Source organism: Ornithodoros turicata, chromosome 5 (assembly GCF_037126465.1).
Source record: "Ornithodoros turicata isolate Travis chromosome 5, ASM3712646v1, whole genome shotgun sequence".
Taxonomy (NCBI): Eukaryota; Metazoa; Arthropoda; class Arachnida; order Ixodida; family Argasidae; genus Ornithodoros; species Ornithodoros turicata.
Window position 1 is genome coordinate 80,006,767 of NC_088205.1, and position 22,865 is coordinate 80,029,631.

General features: G+C 44.9%; 2 protein-coding genes across 5 annotated transcripts in view; one reads left to right on the plus strand and one right to left on the minus strand.

The window, feature by feature from the left end:
* The first annotated feature begins 11,790 nt into the window (after positions 1 to 11,790).
* Positions 11,791 to 22,865, plus strand: part of LOC135394941 (kelch-like protein 2) — a 203,928-nt gene continuing 192,853 nt past the window's right edge. For 2 of the 4 annotated variants that reach the window (XM_064626031.1, XM_064626030.1), the window contains exon 1: positions 11,793 to 12,108. The gene's annotated coding sequence lies outside the window, so the exon portion shown is untranslated. Of the gene's footprint in view, positions 12,109 to 22,865 lie in introns of all 4 variants that reach the window. The other 2 variants (XM_064626033.1, XM_064626029.1) reach the window with 2 other exon arrangements.
* Positions 13,538 to 22,865, minus strand: part of LOC135394943 (carbonic anhydrase-related protein 10-like) — a 64,188-nt gene continuing 54,860 nt past the window's right edge. Inside the window, exons 5-8 of the mRNA XM_064626036.1 lie at positions 20,094 to 20,248; positions 14,524 to 14,655; positions 14,412 to 14,454; positions 13,538 to 13,889 (exon numbers count right to left, since the gene is read on the minus strand). Of these exons, the coding sequence (XP_064482106.1) occupies positions 13,864 to 13,889; positions 14,412 to 14,454; positions 14,524 to 14,655; positions 20,094 to 20,248 (356 nt within the window). The 3' untranslated portion in view covers positions 13,538 to 13,863. The remainder of the gene's footprint in view (positions 13,890 to 14,411; positions 14,455 to 14,523; positions 14,656 to 20,093; positions 20,249 to 22,865) is intronic.

The following is a 22,865-nucleotide window of genomic DNA, read 5'->3' on the forward strand; positions in this document are numbered from 1 at the left end:
CTGGGATGTCTGGGGTTTCTCCTGGGTTTTCCGAAGACTTTCCGGACGAATGTCGGCACAGTTCCCCCTGAAGTCGGCCCAGGACGCATATACTAACCCCCCTGTTCCCCCACTCCTTCCCGCGCTGTCCTCTCTCCATCCGTCCAGATCTGTACGCCGCTCATAGCAACAGTCGCTTCGCGGCGCCACACCGAGACTGTGCCATTAAACCAAGACTGTGATGCTCCCAACGAGGCAGCTTGATGAGCAGCGCGCGCGCAAGCCAGCTTTGGTTTCGTCAAAGCCGAGATATGGTCACGTGGAAGTCGAAAACGCTCGATTAGCCGAACCTTTCTCCCATTCGGGGTCCATTGCAGTCGAGAGCGGAACAAAACGCCGTCCCATGATGCCGGTGGGGCAGCGGGACAACAACTGAAGAAGCGGGTCCTGCCCGCCTATAAGTCAGGACATCTGCTCACCTTCTTTATATGTATAGTACGCATACGAGTCAAGTGTGGGCACAAAGCCGTTTCCGTTATCCTTATCTGATCCCGGTTAGCAATAGCAAAAGGAGCAGCCAGTCGTGCTCCTTTAGCAGTCTTTAAGGCCACAGTTCCCCAACATTCAATAATAAGATGAACACCGAACTCATTCGGTGAGCAGAATCGCCCAAGCTCTACACTCCCATCGCCCATTAGCGTAACCTTACCATATCGAAAACTAGATCTACATCGCTAGACGGTCTCCAGGCAACCATCTGCATGCAGAAGAAAGCCATTCTTTAGCGGTTGTTCGCCTTCGTGCCTGTTCCTTTCTTTCCCTCTCACGTATGTATGTATACGGACGTCGTGTCTACGATGTGTCTCTCGGGAAACGTAAAAGGGAGATGTACATAAATTCCCGCCAATATCTCCGCAGTGAATGGCCGAACGGCTGGCCGATTGCCCGGAATCATCCGAACGCAATCAATGGCCTCTGGGAATCGACCATTGATCAGGAGAGGTTGTCTCTTCCTTCCCCCCTCACTCACTCGCTCTTGCTCGCACTCACCGGGAAACGATATCGTGCCGACATTGCGGTATGTCCGCATATTATCACTTATATCCTTCGAGAGTTCACGGCGTGAATGTTATGTCCTCGTGTTTACCGCATCTTGGAGAATCGCCTGAGAGGAGGCAAAGGAGAAGGGAGGGTAAATAGGTCTACGTTTCGGTTTTCTCGGCGATACTCATGCCGTGACGTTTCGGCGTGAAGTCGGGGTTCATTTCGAAGTAACGTTGTAACGTGGCATTTCCACATTGAAATACCGAACTACACTGCAAGAGCGGAGTAGACCCGCTTTTATTCATCTTTCAAGTGTGCAGACCTCTGCGCCTGGTGATGTCGTCGGGGCGAACAAATAGAAGGTAATGATAGTAATAACCACTGTGATGGTAAATGAGTCGGTATATAAGCGTGTTATTAAGTTTTATTTTACCGAGGGACAATAAATGAAACAGAAGAACGCTCGGAAGAAGGACAATCTCTGTTCGAAATACCGGTGGTTGTCCTGCTGATGCCGTTCCCTTAACACGCCTCCGTTTCGCAGGACTTTCTGTTTTTGCGATGAGAGGGACAAGTAGACCATGACCCTTTCTGCTGCCCTCCCACCCACGCGCAGCGGACGCCCACGGAACTGCCCCTATTAGGAATTGGTACACAGAAGTAGAACCTATAACAAGTTCAACCCATTTCCCCTGTTCACAAGGAAGAGTATAAGTTCTACGCGTTTTACAGTGCGACTAGGACAAGCTGTGGGACCAAACCTCTAGACTCGTAAATGCGAAGGGGCACTAAAAAGAAAGGACTTCTGATTTTGAAGGTGTAGAGTAATAAACATCACAAAACTTCGGTTTCCCACGTGCCCAGACATGCAACGCGCTAAGCACACCTGTACAGACCACCGGCGCGCCAGCGCGGCACCCCCCTCCCCCCCGGTGTCGACAGAAGGGGTGTACGCTCCTGGAGTCCTCGTGTACACCAATGTGGGATAAACGGTGTAGACACCACGCTCTAAAGTGAGTTGTCGGTGACTTTTCATCAACTACAGTTCTTTGATGGTAACATGCAACAAGGCGTTGTGTAGCCTGAATAGACTCCAGCTATTACAAACCTTCCTCGTGAGATGCCACCCGCTACGATTACTTCCGCTTGTGCGCGGGTGACTGGGGAACAGAGAGAATGTGCGTAGGGTGGTGGCGGTGTCCGTGGTGCGTTTCGACCGTGGTTCGATCCCGCCACCTCTCAGTCTTCAGGTTGAGCTTGGACCACCAGCGTGCTGGCGCCGTATATCCACACAGCCAGTAGCGTGTATCGTTTGGAACATTGTTCCTGCAGGCACCTCTCTCCAATGCCTGGTCCTCGTAAGGGTTAGCGGTTCGAAAACATTGAAACATAACGATCCATAGACTGAAAGAGACACCGTGCAGCTTCGCTTCCGAGGTGGCGCAAGCGACCGAAGAGAACCCCCTTCTCGGAAAACGTCGTCGTCCAACGACACCGATCACGAGCTTTTGATGATGGGGATCCTCTCTCTCTCTCACTCTCTCTCTTTTTCCGGCCGCATCCCATCTTTTGGTTGCCGACCAAATCGAACAAACAACCTCCCTATACTGTAGCACAGGCAAGAAAAAAAAAAAAAGAACTAGTTGGAAGAACACCTTGTGTCGATCTTCAACCGCCAGACCGAGATGAGAATCTATTTTTCGAAACCATAATGGTCTCTAACGACGGGTGGCAGGGGGAGGGAGAGGGGGGGGGAACGTACCCTGGTTGCCAGACTCCATTTCATCTTCTTCCAGTTTGGGATTTGAGGATGGTAAATGGTAGAGATGGGGGACATTGAAGCGGTTCGAGAAATAAGTACATGTGAAGGGTCAGACCGAATGTCTGGCGGTATGATAAGAGTAATTTTTGCTCCGGGACAGGAAGGCTTTCTGGAGGGTACTTTTGGTGTCGCTACAGGGAACGTAGAACTTTCGTTGCAAAGAAAAAAAGAAAAAAGAAGGAAGTTTGCTTTGTTAGTTTTAAACTTTGAGGTTCTTATAGACTGTAAAAGTGTCGTATCCTGTTCCCTTTGCATTTATTTAGGTCCGAGTGCATACTTTATGAAATGCTGGATAGGTGGATGATAGCATAGTTGGACGGCGTTGGCGAATTCAGAAATTGCAGTGTAGCTTGGCAGCGATGTGTTTCCGTGCGTCGCCGAGAAACAGCGAGAAACAACGGAAAGGCAACAAGCGATGTGTATTTTACGAGTTTATTTATTTTTAATAGGACGACTTCACCCAATTTGGTACACTTCTTCTACCCTTGTTGACAGTCAACTTGAGCGCCTGAGTTTTCACTACACACTGCACACTTCAATACACTGCCCGCTCCAAATGCCATTGAATTTAAGGTGCGACAGGGTATTACTGTCACTTACGTATATGCTCTGAGCTGCAGGATAGCTTCAGGTTTAAACCCTTCTGTGTGCTTCCCCTTGAAACTACAAGGAAACAATAACCGGCATTAAAACTAACGTAAATCAACACAAATTGGAATGAGTGAACCTGAACTAGGGTCGGTTTAGATGTTAGTCCTGTTTAAAGGTTATTAGTTAGGACTTGCAGGGGGTTTATTGGGGTCTAATAAGGGACTTAATTAAATTCGTAATTTGCACGTGTAAAGCAGCAAGCTAATTTCCTCGGACCTTGCGCCAACTGAAGCGAAAACAAAAACAGCGAGCAGGACTTGCGCTCTCTAAGACTCAGGTAACTCGAGCTTGTAGCGTTAAGCCCTTTTGGAAGTGCCACGTTCTTGATTCTGACTCGAAATAAACACGAAAAGAGACGCGGTCAGAATGCACGCGTGAGCTTTACTTTGGTTTCGTGTTTCTGTTGGTGCGTGCCCCGAGGGAAAACTGGGAAATCAAAACTGCGTTACAGCTCGGCGAGCAAGCGTCAGGCACGAAGGCAACTGCTCGTCTGAGTTCATTTCAAAGTGTTGCCGGGCGATGTGTTCGCAAGAGAGGGTGCAAACCCACACAGACATTGCCAACACTGCCGAAAAAATGATAATGAAATAAGAAACAACAAGAAACTCAGAGTGTCTGCGAGCCCTAGTTATACGTGCCAAAGACACTGTGCCAATTATCTTTTCCGGATATCCGTTTTCATGTTTTAGCGGGAGTTTGAGACTGCGTAAAAAGCGAGCTGCCATAAAGCCACACTTTGTTTTTAGCAGACGTCTGTCTGTGGAACTTCCAGTATAGGCAAAAGAACGTGTAGGTCGCATTTCGTAAATGGCTGCGCGTGTATTTCGTTAGTCGGAGTCACCACGTGGGTTTTTACACCACAGCCGAAAAGTTTGTTGAACACCACGAAACGTCATCTTCATCGATGAAGCTCATGCCTCCTCCCTTGATTTCAACTTCGATAATCTCCTCTCAAAAATCGGCAAACCCCCATAAAAAAGATCGACTAAATCCTGTTCTTTTCTTTCTGTACGATTTTCGTACACCTGTTCCGTTTTCTTTTTTAAAGTCCTGTCTCCAGATAATGATAGATCCTTTTCAGAAAGGAAAAGCGATGTACCCTCCTATCTAGCCCTCTCAAGAGCGGGTTTAAAAGCTCTTTATTTCAGCAATTCCAGATTGAATGCCCCTGAAAAGTACACAGAAGATATAGCCTGTCTTTCTGTGCCAATCTTTTTTTTTTTTTTTTTTTTTTTGGCCGAGAGCCAAATACGTTTTATTCCGCTGTCCTCCTCACTTGCATCTCCTGGGAGGCGGTTCAAGATTTCTTTGTCCCCGAGAGCTGTCGTGTTAGATTCGCGCACGGAGCGCAGCGAACAGATGCAGCATGAGAGAATGGAGAAACAGACCTGTTATGTCCGATGGATTGTTTGCCGTTCGTGTGGGCTGTCTCATGGAAGGAGTGTTGCATTCTGGGAGTCGTCGCCCAGAGGAATTTTGCCGCAACAGTCGCATCCCTTCGAGTCTATTATGTCAATTTGTAGACGGAATAAGTCAAGCCTTACACTCTTAAAAATGAACTTCACCGCATAGCACGCTCCTAGCCAACTATAATCTCGAATGATATCGTTATGTGACCTGATTTGTTGAAAACGGGAGGCGTACGCCTTTTTGTGACACTTATGCTGTTCATAATTGTCACAAAAAAGGCGTACTCCTCTCTTTTTCACAAATCAGGGCAGATAACGATATCATTCGAGATGATGGTTGGCTAGCAGCGTGCTATGCGGTGAAGTTCATTTTTAAGAGTGTAGGTTGGCATCTCACAATTTTCAGTATTTCTTTTTTTTTAATATTGCGTCATCGTTTGGATGGAGTCAGTTTGTTGGCACGTTTATACCTGGTCATGCAGTGAAGTGAAACTCAAAACTTCTCTGTTGATAATGTGCTATTTACAGTTCCGGTTTTTACGTCAGCACATATAACTGTGGTCTTGAGCGAAGTCAGAGATTTTGGTCAGCGTGTGGATTAATCTTATCAACGTGACGGTTCTTATCTTATCTTATCAACTTGACGCCGAGATCTCGACACATGGCACACCGCGCGCATTTAACGTCTCCCGCGTAAGACCGCGTGTTTAAAAGCAACTCGTGTCCTGCCAAGATAGCTGCTGGCGTTCTTTCGGTCGTGTTCGACGTCGCGACCTTATTATCAATAAGCGGGTACGTCACCAACCGTCCCACCGATCTCGGTGTTGAAAGCACCTACAAGAAAAAATAAGTTGAAGGAAGGGCTAAAAGAAGAAGAAGAAGAAGAAAACAAACAACCTAGCACATGACGTGGTGCTACAAGTACAGGACCAGCCGCTGTCCAGCGTAATCTTTGGATTTCTCCTCAGTGTCTGCTCATATGCGCTGCACACATGAACCGTAACGAAACCAACGGGGCATATAAGAGCTAGAAACAGCTTTTTGACGCATCGTCTACGGCAGCGTTCTCCACCCACATCCAATGGGAGTCGAGTTAAAGCTTCCACTGACAAAGGAGCCGTCTGGCACTGAGCGTTTTCCAATACACGCTTCCAAATCATACGCATGAATGTCGCTTCGGATATTCATTACAAGCTATGGATTTGTCATTACTTCGTCGAGATATCTGCGCAAGAGTTTCTTCGCCGCCTATGTGGTATTCAAAGCGACAGGGGGACACGAATGCGTGCGAGACACTGCTCGTCGTAAGGGATGTCTTGGGTGCTCAGAAATATTGCATATATGAAATATCATATATATATATATATATATATATATATATATATATATATATATGAATGTATAACTGAGTACAGATGGACGCGAAAACAAATAGACTACAAGTAATGAAGAGACTTGGGAGGCCGTATAAGGGTTAAAAACACTTGCTACTTTTATTACATTAATAATTAAGGGGGCGCTAGGAATAGATTTACAGTTAGGGGTCGACGTTTCGGCAGTCAGCGCTGCCTTCAACAGAACTGTATAACTGAGTACAGATGGACGCGAAAACAAATAGACTACAAGTAATGAAGAGACTTGGGAGGCCGTATAAGGGTTAAAAACACTTGCTACTTTTATTACATTAATAATTAAGGGGGCGCTAGGAATAGATTTACAGTTAGGGGTCGACGTTTCGGCAGTCAGCGCTGCCTTCAACAGAACTGTATAACTGAGTACAGATGGACGCGAAAACAAATAGACTACAAGTAATGAAGAGACTTGGGAGGCCGTATAAGGGTTAAAAACACTTGCTACTTTTATTACATTAATAATTAAGGGGGCGCTAGGAATAGATTTACAGTTAGGGGTCGACGTTTCGGCAGTCAGCGCTGCCTTCAACAGAACTGTTGAAGGCAGCGCTGACTGCCGAAACGTCGACCCCTAACTGTAAATCTATTCCTAGCGCCCCCTTAATTATTAATGTAATAAAAGTAGCAAGTGTTTTTAACCCTTATACGGCCTCCCAAGTCTCTTCATTACTTGTAGTCTATATATATATATATATATATATTATTATTATATTATTATTATATATTATTATATTTATATATATTATTATATATATATTATTACAGATATACCTTCGTAGTCTGTGTTTCAATTTTCATTTGAGCTACATATATTCGCGGTCGTCCGAACCCTATTCACCAAGTATATTATTACAGATATATATATATATATATATGTTATATGTTAAGCATGTTATTCATATTATTTCTGTTATTGTTGTTTCCTGGTCCAGGTACCTCGTCAGGCTTATGCCTTTTGTACCTGGCCCACATTTCTGCGGAAATGAAAATAAATAAATAAATAAATAAATAAAATAAATATATATTATTATATGTGAAATATTACCTTGATTCACGTTGCTTAGGTGTCGCGTGGATACACTTTCCGCTTGTTGGTGATAGCTAGAGATGTAAAGGAAAAAAAATAAATAAACGGAATATTCCCCCCAAAAAGTTTCGTTTTTTTTTTTTTTCAGCCGCTCAAAGGTTGAAAAAAAAATCTCAAAAATTCAAGATGGCGTCTTTTTTTGGCACCTCAGTTTAAGCACCTCTGTTTTGGTTTCACTTTCAGTCTACAAAGTACTTCGATGATCGTCATCACTTTTGCTTTCGTGTTTCAGTGTTCGTGTTCACTTTTGTAAAATAATTCGTCCACTGTTCGTTGGATGCATTTCTCTTTGTGCGAACCGCGAACCCCGCGAAAAGCGGTAAATAACAACACTGCGACGTCTCTGCCGAAGCGACACGTCACCGAGTCTCGGGAGCAATCTCTCTCAACCCGCACCACCGCCTTCTTCGGAGTTGCAGTTAGGAAAGAAAAAATATGGAGATGGTATATAGCTCCTACAAAACACAGGACACAGCTACTCCACAGTAAGTCTAAAAAGTTAGAGGTGCTGCAACGTCCACAAGAAATGTCATTAAAGCAAAAAAAAAAAAAATGTCATTTTGAACACGGGATTCGTACGTTTTTGCAACATGACTTTGCACTGCGGTGCTCAATCCCTTTGAAATACAGTGAACCCTCGTTATTATGACCATGGTCGTTCCCGAAAATTTTGGTCATAATATGGAATTGTCATATTAACGGGGCGGATTTGCAGAGGTTTCACTAAAATGTTCCCCAGCAGCATGGTCGTAAAGCGCGTATGTCAGATTATCGGGGGTCATATTAACGAGGGTTCACTGTTATACAGGGATTGATTGTCCTCGAGAGTTTACATAACACAAACTTTCCGCTAGCATGCGTAGCGCAATCGTAGGGTCACGGCACGCTGCCACTTGTGGACTTTTATTGGGAGTACCCTGCACAGTTAACCCTCGTTAATATGACCCCCGATAATCTGACATACGCGCTTTACGACCATACTCTTGGGGAACAATGCTGTGAAACCTCTGCAAATCTCCCCCGTTAATATGACAATTCCGCATTATGACCAAAATTTTCGGGAACGACCATGGTCATAATAACGAGGGTTCACTGTATATACGTGTCATTAAACAAGTAACACGCGGCAGTAACTGTACCCTTCGTTATTTACCAGCGGCATGTCCGAGCGAGTTAAGGCGTCCTGCCCGTTGGTGGTAGTCAAGGTCGTGCTCAAGACTGGGAGGTGCTGGGTTCGAATCATACCAGCAGCTGTGATGTCTGAGGTTTTCCCTGGGTTTTCCGAAGACTTTCCAGACGAATGTCGGCGCAGTTCCTCTTGAAGTCGGCCTAGGACGCATACTAACCCCTCACTCATCCCCTACTCCTTTCTTCTGTCCTCTCTCCATCTGTTCACATCTGTACGCCGCTTATAGTACAGTACATGTACAGTCGCTCCGTGGATCTAACACGGAATAATAAAAAAAAACCTCATTATTTTCATTTTTTCAAAATTTTCGGAAAAAAAAAACAACAAACAAACTCGAGGTTCAAATTTTCCGGAAATTTTACGTCTCTAGTGATAGATCTGAAGTCATTTTAAAGGGGGCACAAATATGTCGTTACCTTGATGGAAACACAAAAGGAACGGGATTCATCGGTTGGGTCGTTCGGGATTTATGATCGATAGAAAAAAAAAAGAAATAAAAGAACGAAAGTTAAGCTTCCCCGCACCCTCTCCTTCTCAAGAAGCGCGACAGTGAGGAGAGGCATCGGATTGGTTCCCTCAAACTACCTCCCGTGGTGATTGGACAAATCGTTTGAGGAGACCAATGAGAGGCCGCTCCTCATTGTAGGCCTCCCTGAGAAGGAAAGGAAGAGGGAAAGTGTAAATTGTGATTTCAGGGTACGGTACAAGGTTGCGGGATCGAGTCCCTCCACCGGCTGCGCTACTACATGACGTTTCACCACACGAGTTTTGTTGCAGACTTTCCAAAACGTATGTCGGCACAGTTCTCAGTGAAGTCGACCCAGCACGTACACTTAACACCCCCAATCTCCAACTTCCCTTGTCTTCTCTCAATCTGTCCAACTCTGTGCATTGCTCATAGCCAGAGTTGCTACGCGGTGCTGACGCGGAATGAATTGGAGCGCAGTACCCTCATTGTTACCCTCACTACTTTCCCACCATTTTTTTTTCTTTGTTCTAATAAATATATCCCCCCCCCCCCTACCGACCTGTCTACACTCGTTCGGGATGGCGGCAAAGATATAGGGGTGGGGTGGGGGAATATGCTTAATGCAAAGTAAAAAAAAAAAGAAAGAAGGGAAAGGTTAGCAACGATGTGGGCTTGCTATTCCCTAAAGCTTTCAAGCAAAAAAGCAAAAGATATAGGGATATACATTTTATGGTTCAATACGACCCGGTTCTGTGACGTTTGAGAAGACTGACGTTTTGTGAAGCTCGCTTGAGTCTATGAACAAATGGGAAACACTAAGATGGGGCATGGTACACCAGCTAGCTTCTGGTCTCCTCTTTGTTCAATTCATGGTGTTCTTTGCTTCTGTGACCATTCAGTGACCATTTTGTTTTGTCAGGAGTCGCTGAAAGCAAAAGCCGAAAAGCGCATATTTTTAGTTCTGTATTCGAAGAACACAAAAGCCCATGTCGCAAGATGCGGGATTCACTACATGGTGACTCGTTGTATCCGGACATTTGAGGCGTGCATTCATATCCGAGTCTGCCTCGCCAGTCGACGTCGTATAGCCCAAGAGTTCATAGTCTCCTCTTGTTAGACTGACAGATTACATTCTGCTGCACGATCGTAACTGGGACTACGTCTGTATCCAACTCAGAAGTTAAACGAATCTGACACCGTGCAGTAGACTGGACTTAACAGATGCTGTGTTAACCGAAGAAAGCTAGTTGACGAAAGAAAAACAGAACAAGCAAAAGCTGGAAATCATGTGTGTCAGATGTCATGCGGACAGGCCTCTATATACTATGTTGGTGGGGATTACACGCGCTTCGATGCAGCACGGAGAGTATCCGCGCGGATATCTGGACATAGCTGTGTTCAGTCTTTCTATTACAAGCGAGTAGAGTTCCAACGACAGTCTGTCGACAGAGTTCACACTAGCAGTGCATATGATCGCAGAAAGTACAGGTGACAGAAGCACACAAGAAACCGTGCCCTCTTTCGTAGTGACGTGTTTTATTTTCATAGTCCAAATAAAGTCCATGTTTTTTTTTTTACTTGGGAAGCACTGTGATCTCGTTCCATGTATGTATCTATTGCATAAGAACGTTTCATTTATGAGACACTGAACCCGAGTTTGAAAACCCGGCTGTCGTAGAACCCACGAGCACCGAAGAAGCTCCGCTCACCTCGTTTGAGGTCGTCGCATGGACCGTTTTCAGTTTACACACACAACACTTAAAAAGCAGTTTTGGGTCATAGTTCTTGCACTGTCCACTTGTGGCACTGCGCGACACCTCTCGGATTCCACTTGCGTCAACTAATCTTCTGCACTTTGAAGGTGTACGGCGGTTGTCAGGGTTGCTTCAACCGGCTTGTATGTTTAACATGTAGCTTTGGCGGACTGCACTGGCAAGCGGACACCAAAAAGAGTCTGGCCCTTTTCATAGACAATACAATAAACAATATACTTAAGCAATTGCTGAACCAGTGACGTCACATTTGAGGCAGCCCAATCCGGAGCGAACCCACTTTTACGTGTCATTGAAATTGAAGCCATGTTTCCACTCTATACGGAACTTTGGGAATTGCCTACGATGAATAAACGGTTTTCGTCATATACGTCCAACGGTAATTGGATTGATTGACCGCCCATTATAATGAACTCCCCTCGTCCCTTTCATAAATTCATAATAAAGTGATAACAGATCAGCCGCGTGTGACTGTACGGATCCAGTATCGGTTGTGAAATGTTACCAGTCCTGCTTGCCGACTTTGGCTTGGCTTGGCTTGGCGCTCGTCTGCAGGGCGAGGAGCTGTTTCGATATGGACGTTACGTGAGGCGACATCGCCCGGTGTATGGAATAAGGTAGAAACTTCTCCCTCTGCTTTATGTGTGCCCGCAATCGACGGTGGCGGGAGACTGCGGGACGCAAATGTTTATCTGACACTCGCATTTGGTCGCCGACATTTTTTGGGAGATTACAACGGACGCTATCAGCCGATTACTTTTTCTGTTCTTGCAGACGAGCAAAGTGTGCGGACACTATCAGCCGATTGGCTTTCCTTTCTTTCTTTCTTTCTTTCACTGATTTACTTTTTTTCTTTTGCAGACGAACAAAGTGTGCGTGCGCTATCAGACACTGGCACGTGGTTTCACTTTTTTTTTCTATTTCGTTTTCTTTTGTAGATAACACGCGCGGGAAGTGCGTTTGCCTCGTGTGCTGGGGATTGATAGCGGGCTCACGTACGCTCGTGAAACAACTAGCGATTAACCGCGGTTACATGGTGAGCGCGACAGAAACGGGTTGAGTTCCGTTTATCGCAGCAAATCCTCTCCCATCAGGCCGTGTCAACCAATCTTCTAGGAAGGACTGATGTGAGAAGGTGTACGACAAGTCACACTCGACCCGTGTCTGTCGGGTTCATGTAACGGTAGCTGTATCCAACTTCGAGGATGCTGCCTGGACAGTTTTTCAGCCATAGTCACGAGAACGAATAGACTGTATATCGAAGGATGTCAAGGGTGAGTGCAGCGTCATATGTATACAGCCATTTGAGCAGCTAGATATTTGTGTCCTGTAGAGTCAGTGTGTTACACCAGGCGATGTCAGCTGTCAGGTAATTACAGTTTGGAGTATAAGTGAGTTTCGACTGCTGGCGGCGGTAATGTAGGTCAAGCCGTGCTCTGTCACGTTTTTCTGGGATTTCTGGCGGAATGAGGCTTGTGCAGTGACGCCATGTTTGGTCACGTGACATTGGAAAACATATTGCCGTACCGGAGTTACAGTAGGAGGGCATGCCGTGAGTTGTTGCGGTATGCATGCAATTACGAGAGAAAATTGCAAAAACACACACTGCTGCCTCATTCGGCCCGCAGAAAGACGTCTCTGACGCATCCCCATGTTTTCCCATGTCACGTGGCTCCAAGGCGTGCAAAGGCTGCGCGTGACGTCACGTGCAGAAGCCTCGTTCACGGTGCAATGACGGTCATATATTCTGTGAAGCCAGCAATGTTAGAACATTAACACCACATACTTGGTCGCTCACTGTTGGTTCGATATTCTGACGTGGAATTATAAAGAGAGAGAGAGAGAAAGAGAGGAAGCCCCAATTGTGGCGCCACTGTCGACAGTCGCCGCTAGGTAGATGCGATGAAGCGTTCAGGTCTTAAGCAGACAGCACTTGCCGTTCTCATCATGCCACTTGTTGAGCGAGTTGAATAGACTTTCTGATCCCTTTCGTTCATTTTTCTACGCTATTTTGCGTCACTTCCTCCTAATGACGTCATAATCACTCCTGTTTCTGACTATAACAATTTCCCCACTTCCCATGACGCGCTGCCCACGACGCCTTGCTGAAAACACCGAACGCAAGCAGCGTTATCTGTATAGTATTGCCTCGCTGCCCGCGTGGCGTGATAGAGGAACCCCTTCGTCGTTGAAAATAAAAAGACACCGGTTGGGAAATGCAGTAAATTGTTGAGCATATCTGAGCCAAGAGGATGGTAGTCTCCGACGTTACTTTCCGTCGAAGACGCGTGATTGTACATTGTATCAAATCTCCCCAAGATTAGGGCTGTCGATCAAGACATCTGCTTGTTATCGGTAGCGACAACTTATCATTTGCCACACATTTACCAGAGGAACTGCACGTTTAGATCTTGCAGATATCCATAGCCATTCTCAATCCTTGTAAGATTTGAATAAGTCCTTTTCTATTTCATCGAACAATGCAAAAACATGAAAAACGTACTAACGCTGCATTTTGTCTACTTTGACTTCTTTTTTGAGGGGTTCAGCGATTATCTAGTTATACCTCAGGATGGCAGGGAGTAATTGACAGTAATTGACAATTCATGCGGGATGCCTAGGAGATTTAGTGTCTGATAAGTGAGCGTGTGCAAAGCTCACACAGGAAATGTAGTATTTATGGTTTTCTTTTTTCTCTTGAACTAGCATAACACAACATTGTTTAATCTCGTACAAATTAGACATCGCCAACAACATTTTACTGCATCTCTACGCCCTTCATAGTAATCAACTTGCACATCGCCACTTGCACAATGTCACTTCCGTCGTCACCGTGACAGCGCTTAGTCTTTTGCCGCGCTGCACGCGTGAGCGTGTGGCTGACGTCATTGGTCACACTATCTTTTCACGCGGGGATGGACACACAACCGCGCACTGGGAGTCATCACGTGACGTTTTTGCACCAATGAAGCACAAGGAATCAGGCACACATGACGGTTTGTAGAGGTTCAGGTGAATGGCTACGGTGGTCACGGTCCTACAAACTTGGTGTTGGCTGCGGACAATGCAAAGTCAATACGTGTATGTCAGTTACATCGTGTAGTAGGATCTCTCTTAATGACACATAATGCAACACATACATACACAATACATGCGGAGAAAGTTATGGACTGTTTTAGTTCCATATGGAGCTATGCTTAAGGTGTCTTGTACACTATTTATTTACGTATTTTTATTACTTATTATAACGGTTTATTAATTGAGCAATAAGAATAATGTCATGTTAAGAATAGAATATGTTGTAAAAACTGAGTTTTGCATCATTATGTTTATCGCGTTTCTTACAGTACCTCTCGTTAGTTGTGTTCTGGTTTCTCAAAATGTGCAACGACGATTGAACTGTTATCCTCTATCCGATAGCTCTAACACACTATAGTTCCTCTAGTGCGTTATTTAGCGAATCTCGAATTAAACATAATTAAATAAAACACATAATTAAACACAATTAAGTATTAGAGCCGCATTAGAGGGAGCTACATGCATCTCACAGGAAATATAGAGTCCTTCTATGGCTTACCTTGGTAATACATGTTTTTGTACATCGAAGGACAGTTGGAACCCTGCGAAAGACGCACAGGTTGACGAGTTAAATTAAGTAATACATTTAAGTACGTGCGTAGAAATTTTACCTGCTTCCATCTGAAGTCAATGTTGGTTCTCATGAGCCGCTGATTAACAGGCAGTGTAGGCCGGAAGTTGTCAGACAACGGAGCCTTAGGGTTCAGTTCGTCGCCTTGCATCATTTTTCGCAGCAAGTACAACTGCAAGCATGGTAGGTAATCGTCAGATATTAGTACTTTGCAATACGCCGGGCATGAGGAAAAAAATCACGTCCATACCACGTGTATCTGTAAGATAACGGAGTTGAGATATCGACATCTAGGACAATCAGTTGCTCACACATTCGGAAGTTAATTTATTTCGGTCGTGTACACTCTTAAAAATAAACTTCACCACATAGCACGCTCATAGCCAACCATCACCCCGAATGACAACGTTCTCGCTCTAGATTTGTTGAAAATGGGAGGAGGAGCCTATTTTGTGCCCATTATGCACGGCACAAAATAGGCTCCTCCTCCCATTTTCAACAAATCTAGAGCGAGAACGTTGTCATTCGGGGTGATGGTTGGCTAGGAGCGTGCTATGTGGTGAAGTTCATTTCTAAGAGTGTACTGTTGTGTAACTCCACCCTCTGCTTATAAAGCCTGGAACTTGTATCTTTCGGTTCACTAAAACCTGTTTTTGTTTCAACCGTTTGAACGTACCTGGTGATGCACCGGTTTTTATATCGTAGTTTGGATAAGCACATAGTTGTGTAGTTTTATCACAACGTTGCAACACAAACACCGCGGGCGCTTTCATGCCCTTGTCGGTGCTCCGAGCAAATACCCTTAACCATAGACCGAGAGGCTTGAGACGTATCAGTTTTCGCCTGTGTGAACTCAATTATGCGGGCTCGCACACGGAGCGGTTCACAGGACACCGTCCTTTCTCTTTTCTTCCGCAAAAAGGGGTCTTTATTCCTGAGCAGATTGGTTGCCCAACCATGTGGGATGTTTGCTCGAATTTCTCTGCCCAACTCGGCGGAAGAACACAGTCCCCCACACGGAAGCAGCAGCAGCATGCGGGATTAAGATGGTTATCCGCGTTGCCTGCCCCAAAAAGAAAGGGGGTCAGCACCCCCGCTTCGGTACTCTCACTGTGTAGTTTACAGCGCTTTGGTTAAACAAGGCTCGCCAGCTGCCTGACGTGACGTCATCATACGGAGCTCATCCAATATGGGCAAAGCTTAGATCATTTGGCAGGAGGTTCCGAAATTGCAAGGTTACAGCACTTCGTCTGCTAGAAACGATAAACCATTGCTAAAGATGACAGGGACGACAATACATAACGACAAGAAAACCCAACAAGCATTGGGCAACGTTTATTTGAGGCATCATCATCAACTACAACAACAAAAAATGTATCTCGCGACAGGCAGGGTAGAACTTGTAGACATGTACAAGATACTCAGAAATCTATTTAAGGTAAGATAATAAATACTAACGTTAGAACGTAATTAAGATAGAGTATAAATACATGAAAATTAACGTAATTAAGATAGAGTATAAATACATGAAAATTAAAGTAATTAAGATAGAGTACAAAATACTTCAAAAAGTATTTGAAATACAATTAAGATACTTTTTATCCTCGAACGCAAAAAGTCACCGGTCACTTAGTCAATGCGGCAAGTCGCCGCAATGTCCCACGAATCACCTAAACCCCGCGCACTACGCTAGCCGCCGCTGTGTTATAGGAGTCATCTAAACACAAGTCCCAAAAAGATGACAGAGGTACCACATAACTCCACTAAGTATATGTGACTCAGAACAAAGCAAACTTCTAGCAGGTCCCTGCTCGGCGAGGTCAGAATTCGGCGTCACCGCGTCAGGGCACACATAATAGAACCCTCACTGGCCAAGGATTGGTACACATGGGGCAAGATCTCTAAATGGAGATTTTCCAAGAAGGGCCAATGTCCGGGTCAAGACCGAGGGGCTCAGGAAATTTCCACTGAACAAGGAAAGACGAGACACAGAAAGTTTGAGAGGGAGATCCAAAATATGTAATTAGAGTATCGAGTAGAAAATACCGTAAAATGTATTTTAAATAGAGTACAAATACACAAAACGAAAAGCATTGAGTAGAGTACCGAAATACCCCAAATTGTATTTAAGATACAGTATTTTAAATACAATACTCCAAATACGTACAAGTCTGGGTTGAAGTGTGGCAAGTTTATGTGCGAGCCCCTGCGAATTATTAAGCAGATGCCACACGGTCATTTTGCTGGCCGCTGATTTGTCAAACCTAGTCGCCTCGCACCTTAAGGCGGGATCCCCCTCTTTATCTTCATGGTATTTAGTTTACTTCCCAAGATCCGATACTTTTTGGCCTTAATAGGCGGAATAAACGATAATCATAAAGCCGGGAACAAAACGGTATTCACGCGCGTGCGCCGAAATGAGCCGTACGATGGGCTCGGAAAATGCAGATGGGCTCTAAAAGTAACGGGATATGAGGAGCACCCGCTGGCAACGCTGACGGCGCATTTAGCCAATCTGCATGGGAAGGAAGCGTTTCGAAACGAGATGCCCGTGCAACGGGATCTCGCGTCAGTCCACCAGCTCTGTGGAGCTCTCCTTCGGATGCACAGCTGCTTCGAGTGGGATGGCTCATCCGTGGTTTACACTGGTTGCGTTAAACGAGAAACCGATGTGTGTTTCACATCGAAGAAAAAGTTGTAAGTGTGCAAACGAGCTGGTCGACAGGCGTTCCGTCTGCCGTTCGTGTCCTCAAAGTTTAAGGAAGTGGGTTTGACGTTGGGGGGGTACTTTGGAAGCAGCAGAGAGCACTGCTGTTTGTTATTAGTTGTTCATGCTGTTGTTGGTGACGTCATGCATGATCTGCAGACAATGCTCCGTCGATTACGCACGGGATCTGCGTTCACGAACTCGCAACTGTTCAAGATCGGCTCCAGGGAGGACTGCAGTTGTGGACACTGTAATCATCCGGAGACTATCGCGCATATCCTGACAGAATGCCGTGCATACCATACTATGTGGGAAACTCATCTTCCCCACGCCAGGCCTGGCGTACTGACGGACGTCCTCTTCCCCGAAGGTTCTTGTGCGGAACGACTTTAAAAAACTCGCGGCCTCGTGCGCTTTCTTCAAGAAACGGGCCTAGCGGAAAGACCACTCCAGCGCACCTCTCACCTACTGTGTGCTTCCGTCCCATCAGTATCGGTCATCCTGCCTCTGCATCACTTTGAAGTCCTCAGCTCCCCTCTCCCACTTTCCTTTTTTTTGGCTATAGTCGTGACGATGCCCACTTGAGTGCGGCCAACAACGGCAAGCTACCTCGACACCCCCCCATGCATGATCTGACTTTGTCATGATTTTGTGCGGTGGTCCTAACCCTCAATATCTGTCGTCTGCTATTCCGCTAGATTTCTCTTAGTCTCTGGAGGAAGCTCGTCTGTTCTAAATGCAAACTTTTACACTTCGTGTTTCCACACGGTGTTTCAGTAACCACGTCAAAATCTTTTAATGAAAGAATCACGTTATGTAAAAGTATGGCGCTGAACCACATTTATTTGTAGGGAGCTCTTGCCATGTGCTCGAGTAACTTCATTAAATTTTAATTGAAAGAAATTCAATTTCTTGAATTGAACTCTGAAAGTAACCAAGCCGACGTAACGATTCTTTTTTTTTTTTTTTTTTTTTGCAGAAAGAGCAAGCACGTGTGGGATATAAGGCCCTCAGTTTTCTGCTGCGGCAAATTCAAAATTCCGCGGCACTGACTTGCAAATCCCGCGATTTTCCGCGGCGAGCACTGAATGGCTGCGTCAAATGGGAAACACTTTATTTTCTTGGATAATGTGCGAACAAAAAATATTTTATAAAATTACACATTCAAAGCACTGCTGTGGCTCAGCATTACATACATGACCCCATGTGTTCTCATCTGATGCGGTCTGTCGCCTGCAATCATTTTATACCCGATGAAAGATCTTTCAACATCGACAAAGTTTATAGGAACTTTATTGGAAGGAGTTTACAATAAATGCCCTGGGGACACCCTTCTTTAGGACACTTTAAGATCTGTAGGACACCCTTTTTTGTTCCTGGGCTGTAGGCATTATTTAAAAGCCTTGACTTTTTGAAGGCAACCTCCCAGATATGAAATCAAAATCCCCCACTGCCACAGCTAAACTGTACACGAAAGGGACGCCGCCTCTTCCTCAGGCGAAGTATGCATAATAAACTCGGGCTAACGTTATTTTAAGCTAAACTACAATCTGTCTATGTTTGTCCTGCAGCATTAATAATTTCGTAAAGCAGGCTTCAATTTTGTAGAGCAGGCTTCACCACATGCAGGGAAGCGCCAGGTGAAGCCCACTTTCGGGAGGTGTCGCTCGTATTCGGCGAAGAGACGTATATCTGGAAAGCCGAATATTGGGTATTCGACTCGCGAATCGGATACTTCGAGTGATTGATATTCGACTCGAATTCGGAAAACTCTAATATGCGCACACCCCTAAAAATAAGAGACCCGTGAAATTCTGCGCCAATAAACGAAGGATTCCGCGATTAATTCCGAATTCCGCGAAATCTCGCTGAATCGCGGAAAACGAAGGGCCTTAGATATACCCTACTTCTATTACAAAATACGTTCGCTATTACAAAGGCACTAGCGGAGGGAGGAGCAATCGCGAAAAGCTGCATATTTTGCGATTCGCGCATTATTCGGCCCAGGGTTGCCGACCATTTCCCGAGACTTGCGTCATTCACAGACGCGCTCAATTACGCGGGGATCGAAACAACCAAACCGGAGATAAACGTCGCTGTCCGTCAGTTGCTTCGTGCGCCTAAATGTGCACTCGAAGCAGCGAGATTAAGCATCTTCCTTTGTATCTTGTGCTTATCATTATTATAACACTTGTCGAACCATTTATCTAGCATATCGTGGCGGGGCGATGAATTCCGACGAGGAAGCCGAGGTGTTAATGGGTTGAGACGTCCGTCTCAATTAACTTCTTTTTTTGCAACTCTTCCGGGTGTAATTATAAGACTGGAAGCTTAATTGAGATTAAAAGATTGCCGGGCCCTAAGCATGCGTCGCAGAGTGGCTTATGCAGTCTGGCTTGTCTTTTGTATGTGTAATTATTTGCCACGATAATGAGGCATTGAAATTGTAAAAATGGAAAAACTGGAGTAAGCAGTCGTCTTCATGAGGGCCATTTTACTTGTTTTTTTCTTTCACCAAACCAACCAACCAATTGTGATAACAGCAGTGAGGGAGCACTTAGCTTTAGTTTTAGCTTTTACATCAATCAATCAATCAATCAATCAATGAAATGAGAACTGCTAGGAACATAAATTACGAGGATGGTTCCAGTTATCCTACACTTCATAGAAGAAGCCAGCAGCTGGACTCTATAAAATTCAACTACAAACGCATGATTAATGATGATGACGATAATAACAATAGTAGTAATAATATACACAAATATATACTCTTTTATGTTGTCACAAACGCCTAGTACCGCCTTGGCGAACTATGGCCATTCTAGCTCGTGCGCCACTAAGGCTCCCATATAATTATCATCACCCCTATAGCGTTCAATAAGGATACCTCACCACCATCTCACCTGCTGTTTGGTGATGTAGATTGGCTTGTTGATAACGATCCACGTGACCGTTTCGTGACATCCGGGCATTGTGAGCGAGCCCTCGTACGTCATGAAGTACTCAGTGTCTGGTAGGAGCTCTTTGATTGACAGGTGGTTCAATATGGCTTCTTGACCTGGGAATACACAAAGTAAAAAACAAAACACGCATCGTTTAGTCTAACATAAATTGAACGCGTATATTTGGGACCAAAACTTGTACTTTTAAATGTAAATGAATATCTTACGCAAAATGAATAACTGTGACTGCCGCTCGATGGTGCTGCAAGCGCAAGATGCTCGCGTTTTGTGTTGCGGTGAGGAATTCCTATTCTGGAACTCTCTCGCGTTGCCTTCGCATTGCTTAAGCCATGCGCAAGTTTATTGGATAGACGAAAAAAATTGCACAGTCGAACATATTACGACCGATGTTGACCGTTCAATCGCCGGCAACGTTCTTCGAACAGGCGGGAAGTGGTCATCACACATTATGTAGGAATCTTAGCCGTTTTATCAGTACCGCAAAAGAAGCATACCGTTTCTCCGAAAATTGCTATACCGGGCTGTTTCGCCGATGCAGCACAGTGTATCGAAAGTTGAGGCACATCGGTGATGTCTCGTCAGCGTGATGCTCTCTTTCACAGAGCTGCCCACGAAGAAAAAACCTTCTTCATCTACCTGTCCACTCCTTTTGTAATCGCACTTCCTGCACATTGTGCTCGTTGGGCGGCCCTGTGAGGTTTTACGCCCGTTTTATGCGTGTTGAAATTTACTGTGTAACGCATAGAACAGTGCCGTGAGTTGAGTCCCGTTTACGAGTTCAGTGCAACTTAATGAATTACTTCCCTAATTGGTATTCGGGAAGTTGTTTTGTCGTCTATAGTTTCTATCTGCTGGCAGCGACCGACCCTCTAATCGGCTCGGCTGGGGCCCGTCTCGACGAGTTATAAGGCGCACTTCTAGAATATGCCACTCCGAACGAGGTGCCAAAAGCTGCTGGTGCTTCTTCTGTAATGCACGGCATGTAAGTACAGCGGTATATAAATAGTCCCCGAGAAAATAATGGCTTCGCCAAAGGAAACGGAGGATTCCCAAAAAGTTTGTCCTCTCCGCGACATATTTCGCGGACGCTCGGTAATTAATCACTCTTGGGACGACAACACCCAACGCGTCCGCCATAATTAATGGCGGACAAGGAAGGAAAAAAAAAAAAAAGGGGGGGGAGAAAAGAAAAGAAAAAAAGGAAACATTCTACCTGAACTAGCGCGATTTTGTCAGCAAGTTCTGTGTCTGTTGGAATATATATCTTGGCACGGTATCAGTTAAGGAGCTGAGGAACTTTTACTTATCGTAATGTTTTTTTGTTGTTTTTTTTTGGAATAACAGCGGCTTCTGTTAAAAGATGATTTCTGGAGAGCGCGCGAAGTTCGTGTTATCATTGAACAAAGTTTTTCTCTTTTTTTTTTTTTCTGTACATATACGCTAGAAAAAGTAAGGATTCGTTGAGAGTCAAGGTCCGTGTAAAGACCGGGAAGAGATAAGAACGGCATTGGGATAACTCTGCTCGTAATGATAACGGATGGCTTTACGCCCTAAGAAAAATAGGGAAGTAATTAACGGGTTCCCATGAATTGCAGTTACTTCCCATTTTAGTCAACTGGCCCTGAAGTTTACTCCCCACCACTGCCAATAGTCCCTAAATTTCGCATACACCTCCGTGCATTCAATCGCGACTGACTGTTGTGGCAATGCATCTATAGTCTCCAAAATAACTAAAATGACGTGATTTTATTTTCTCCTTTTAGAGCGTAGTTTTTTTACTACGTACTAGTTATAGTTCATCAACATCTGCTACAAAGCAGTTGTTGGTGCAACTCAGATGCGGCTTCTTGTTTAGCTTTGAAAATGAAGCCAGGTGAGACCTACCTCAGAGAAAGACAAAAAAATAAGTAAATAAATAAGAGAAAATGAAAGAAAAACATCGCCATGCCTCCTAACGCCTGGAAACAAAGATTGAAAGCAAGTGGCCTTCGAAAAGCCAGACAGCGGCGGGATTCGAACCGACAGATCTCTTCTTCTTCTTTTTAAGTGTTGAGAGAGGTCAGCCAATAGTTGGCGCGCTACTCTTCACCGCTACCGATTACGCCACACAGGAACGACTTCGAAGCTTTCAACGTTCTGGGGCTTTGGAAGGATTTGTGTTTATGACTGTCTGTTTGGTTAATTTTCATCATGTTCACCAGATGTCGCCTGCCTCGTTCTGCTTCAGCTAGGGTTTCTGCATTATTACGACCAGCGAGGTTTAACCCCTATAATCTAAGTTAATAGCGGGAAGGAAAACTACCTGCAATGTGGAACAAACTACATCGAAAGTGTTGAGGACTACAAGCGTTTTCCTTTCACAATGTTTGCCGAAAAACTGATAATAGAAAAAAAAAATCAATAAAAGAACGTCGCTTTCGTAAATCGGAACGCGGTCAATGAAAAGATACAATAGTGAGTTTTAGTATACCGTTGATAAGGTTATCGTGCCTATCGGAACCAATCGCAGTCGTGCGTGACTCAGAATCTTATCCACTGATTGGTTCCGGTTGATACGGTTCGACGCAAGCCACCTTATCAACGGTCTGCTAAAACTCTCTAATAACGGAAGCTGTCCAATCAAGGATCAACAACGTGATTGTTTGCCACTTGAAAGAAGTGGCTTATCGGGCTTTCGGACCCGATAAGGAGTTTTAGAGAATCGTAAGCACC